This window comes from Babylonia areolata, chromosome 1 (genome assembly GCF_041734735.1).
Source record: "Babylonia areolata isolate BAREFJ2019XMU chromosome 1, ASM4173473v1, whole genome shotgun sequence".
Lineage (NCBI taxonomy): Eukaryota > Metazoa > Mollusca > Gastropoda > Neogastropoda > Buccinidae > Babylonia > Babylonia areolata.
Genome location: NC_134876.1, coordinates 86,093,732 through 86,098,731, shown reverse-complemented (window position 1 = coordinate 86,098,731; position 5,000 = coordinate 86,093,732). Strand labels below are relative to the sequence as shown.

The 5,000-nt window shown below is 39.9% G+C and overlaps 1 protein-coding gene across 1 annotated transcript in view; it reads right to left on the bottom strand.

Moving 5' to 3' along the window:
- LOC143293946 (chitinase-3-like protein 1) overlaps positions 1-5,000 on the bottom strand; it is a 21,553-nt gene that overhangs the window by 11,183 nt on the left and 5,370 nt on the right. Inside the window, exons 2-3 of the mRNA XM_076605343.1 lie at positions 1,656-1,851; positions 284-542 (exon numbers count right to left, since the gene is read on the bottom strand). Coding sequence (XP_076461458.1) covers positions 284-542; positions 1,656-1,851 — 455 coding nt within the window. The remainder of the gene's footprint in view (positions 1-283; positions 543-1,655; positions 1,852-5,000) is intronic.

The following is a 5,000-nucleotide window of genomic DNA, read 5'->3' as shown; positions in this document are numbered from 1 at the left end:
AACAAATACATGAATGATTGAATGAAGCCGGTAGAATATGGATCGTCACTTCACCAGTCAATCATACTATTACATAAAAATGCAAAACGAACATAACATGCGCGCACACACACACACACACACACACACACACACACACACACACACACACACACACACACACACACACACACACACACACACACACACACTGCTAACATGCATGCAAAACAAAACAAAAATCTGCAGCCCACTAAAATAAAAAATTAAAAAAAATTAAAAAAAAACAACAACAACCACGGACCCTGATGAGGGCAGCGAAGTTGGCCTTGTCCTCAGGAACCCCACCCCGCTCCGGGTCGGCCGGGTACTCCCAGTCGATGTCCAGCCCGTCGAAGCCATGGTTGCGGAGGAATGTGATGGTGGTGTTGACGAACTGTTGGCGGTTAGCCAGTGTGGACGTCATAGCGGAGAAGGGGCGGCCTCCGTGGTTCCATCCTCCTACGGCCAGCAGAGTCTTCAGGGCGGGGTTCTGGGTCTTCAGCTTGTTGAAGCGGTAATATCTGTACAAGTTTCTTTTTCATCTTATTCTTATTATTTCTTTCTTTATTTTTCATTCAGTTATCGGAAGTTTTGAAGTGACTGATGTATTATTTCAGTGGTTTCTCGTCAAACCTTTCATTAACGAAACTGACACATGATAGTTCACAATTTCATTGCTCAGAATTTCATTAATCGGATGCTACAAGTTTGAACTGATGTATCTTATTTTGATGCTTTCTCTTCACCTTCCTCAGCAAAGCTGATACAGGATATTTCATTCACAACCTATCCAACCCATGACTTTTCCTGTATTTTGCTGAGTAAGGTGGTATTACGAAACTACAGAAATATACAAGATCAAACTTTCGAGTCTCAGTAAGGAAACTTTCTTTTTCTTTTTGAATGCAGAGTCAGAGAATCTTTACCAAAGAACGGTAATAACTGCATATTGGAGAATTACAATCACATATTGGTATTATGAAGATGACAATACCAGGTTTTCGAGCTACTGAAGTCATAATGTTTAGATGTCGATGGAAAACAGAGATACCCAATCGCAAGTTGGAATTATCAAGCTGACGATATATTCTGTTGAAGCAGTAATATCTGGAGCAAGAGCAGGGAAATGGACTGGAAGAAGAGACAAAGGAAACAGACATCGGTTTGTACGGAGAATGTGATAACCGGTGCAGCGCCGCTGAAACGATTGTGGTGTGTCCTGCTGTGCGATCTCTCCAACAACAGTAACGTCTTGTGTGCTCAGGTTCTTGAAGCGATGACTATTTGGACTAGAAGAAAACGGGAAAAACTGGCTTTTACCCTGTCTGTCTGTCCGTTTCTCTGAAATCGACCCCCTCCCCTGACCCCTCCCTCCCCCGCCTTTTAAAAAAAACAAATATAGTTTTGTAACGAAAGTTAATAGTGTTGCAAATATATTAACCGCCAACTGAAAGAAGTAAGGATATAAATAACCCAGAAAGTAATACCGACTGCGAATTCCACAAAAACAACCCTTTTCCCCGTTCAGCCAATCGCCCTGCGTACAGTGAACACACACTGGAAGCTCAGCATTCTACAAAGGAATGACTACAATTGACGCCTGCACACAGACTACGTGCAGGAATCGTACTCACAAGCCTGACGGAACGTTGTAGCTGACGATGTCATTCCACTCGTACGGGGCCAGCCTGTTGCCTGAGACCTTGGCGAAGGAGTAGACGAGATGTGTGCAGTAGTTGGTGTTAACGTTCTCCGGAAAGAAATTCTTTCCATGGCGATACTGCGACCAGTTGGTGAAATAGCACATCATCACTTTCTGCTGGGCCAGCGCTGCAACGAACAATGAAGATCACGATTATGATAATAGCAACAGCAGAAGAAGAAGTAGTGGCAGCAGCAACAGTAGCAGTTGTAGTAACATATTTAATTACAGTTCCTTTCCTCGAACCGCTCCAGTTTGGAGTTCCCGATCTGCAAAAGTTTTCGTGGTCAGGGTTCGAGGCCCCGGCCCCGGGCCCGGCGCGGCGTTGTGTCCTTGGAAAAAGGCGCTTCATTCCGATTTTCCTCACTCCACCCAAGTGGCATGGGGGAATGATAAAAGGCGGAAGGAGAGGACTGGGCCCCACCTTCTTATGCAGAGCCCTAGACACAGTGGGTATGGGTTCACTGCCGATGAGCGTAAAGGGCTTTGCTATTCTTCAAGACGGAGCTTATTTTGAAATTTGAGAAGAGGCCATTCGGTCATCGATATAAGTACTGGAAAATGAATGGTTGGAGTTGTGCCGGTCGAGTTTTATCAACGCTCAATCCTTCGCTTGCCAGAGTGGCTTTGCCTGGTTACCACGAAATAAAAGTCTGTTTCACTATATTGTAGTTCTTCTTCTGCTTCTTCTTCTTCTTCTTATTGTTATCATTGTAAGGCAATGCGTTTATACAGGTAACTGGGATGTAAAAACAACAACAACCAAATGAACAAGCAAACAAATATCACGCACACAAACCGACAAAAACAAAAACGAAAAAGAAGAAAAACAAAAACAAAAAGAGAGGCAAGGCCTTCAAGACTCACTTGTGATACACTTTAAAAAAAAATCTAATCGTTAAAATGTGTTCTGTATTTGATATTATAAAGCTTCGGGTTAAAAAAAAAGAAAAAAGAAAAAAAAAAGTCCTAACCAGATTCGAACCCCGCGTGTTCGGGTGAGAAGAAACTGTCTTACCCATTACACTTTCGTGGCTCCTTTACTGACGTTCTAAAATTTAATATTTGAACATACATTTTTAAAGGGCGATAAATCAATTGCGGTATTCGCAGTGAGAACGCTGTTCAAATCATATTATTCTGGTGTATCTTAGGCATTCAAAAAATCTTTAAGGGCAATAAAAAATTCTTTTTAAGTCCGCGGTAAAGGAGACGTGGCTATCGCCGCAATCACACTGCAACATTTAGCCGTTTTCTCTAGATCTAGATAGATGTACAAGTTTAGTTACACCTGCCGGGAATGTAGTACGACACGGTCGATTCAGTCTCTCTTTTATGTTCATTCTAGTTTTATAGTTTTAAAGTTGATACGAAAATTTAGTATTTTGTTAAACCAATAACATGTAGAGCCAAGTACAAGTACTTCTAAATGTCGTAAGAAGTGAAAAGGACTTCATTTTGAGAAATGTCAAGACTGGAAATTTTTTCGTTTCATCGTGATCAATTCAAGGGTATTAACTCGCATGGTTTACAATTTTTAACTGTGAATTCCGACTGATTCTGTGGATATTTTTATGGCAGTTTGGGGCATAATCCAGTAAGTGATGAGGCGTTCACAAATCTTTCTCTGAATAAATATTTAACGGTCTCCTTCTCCAACTTTCCATCACATGTTATCGTGTATTGTCCATTGAATATAGGATTCAACCGGCAGGTCAACAACTTGAAACAAAATGGCGTCGTTCGCGTTCGCGAAGAATATGAGCACGCCCTATGAATGTGTATAAATATGTGTACGCAATTGATTTTTGCCCATGACCTTCAGGGCTCAGCCAATGGATCTGTAACGTCCACTCGTCGTATTGATTTTAGTATTTTCTGAAAATGACCACTTGGGCGAATGAACATAGTGAAAGCCCTGTACACTGAGAGTAAAACACACAAGCTTTTTATGTATTGAGTATAATTTCAAAATGTAATGTTTAAGATGAGAAAGATCAGTTTAAAGCAAATTAAGTCCCCTAGCATTAATTACAGATTAATTTCCCTTTTTTACTGTCTGCACCAAAACGTTTGCAAAATAAATAAAACTTCCATACTTAGCAAAAGAAGTTCCTGTTTGAACAAAAAATGATAATAATGACTGCTCTTGTTGTTGTGTCAGAATATCAGATCAAAGTGCCAAGTTTAGAGAATACAAAAAATATAACAGTAAATACAGTTTGCATATAATTTGGTTTCTTTTTTATATTTTTTTTGTGCCCATCCCAGAGGTGCAATATTGTTTTAAACAAGATGACTGGAAAGAACTGAATTTTTCCTGTTTTTATGCCTAATTTGGTGTCAACTGACAAAGTATTTGCAGAGAAAATATCAATGTTACACACAGACAACCGAACACCGGGTTAAAACATAGACTCACTTTGTTTACACAAATGAGTCAAAAATGGGTTTACCTGGACTGAAGGAAATACTGGTTGACGTGCCTCGTCTAGCGCTATCTTAATAATCATTATTGCCATGAACATTTCCATTGTACTTTCTGATTTACGATTGGAACTTTTCTTCTAAATGATAATGATGCCAAACCTCAAATCTCAACGTGTGTAGTTGAGAACAAAAGTAGTTTTCGAAATGAACGGTATCTTTCGTTCTTACCTCCCTTCTTCAAGCGCCCCCTCCCCCCGCCGCCCCCTCACTACCAACCACCACCGCAAAAGCATCTAAAAAGTCTAAGATATATTTTTCCATGATTATTACTTCTTCCGGAATTATTGTTGAAAGAGCAATTTAATTTGTATCCATATTTCTTCTCTCCCCTACCCATCCTTAGCCCCTCTTTAATCAGAATCATATTCTCATCACTGATAAGATTAAACCTGCCATGAATAATCAAATTCAGCACGGACATGTGCAATAATAAAATCTGTAAGAACTCCATTTGAAACACAAATTAATTTGATTTGGATTTTCTTCTTTTTTTATATATCGCAAAAAGAAAAGAAAAAAAAAGTGACTTCCCGTCATGTGCTTGCTACTGAGGAAGTAACCACTCACGTCACCTAACACGAAAGCTGTCGTCTGCTTCTTCGTGTGATCTGCAAGTGAGAATGTAAGAATTTCCGTCATAGACTGACGTATACAGATGGCGTGTGATACAAAAAAACATTGCTTGTAATTGTATAAGAAATAGAAAGTGCATGGTCGAGGTGGTCTGAACGCTTACTTTGCCTCAATTATCAGTTTTTAATGTGATTCAGTGTGTAAAACTGATTGT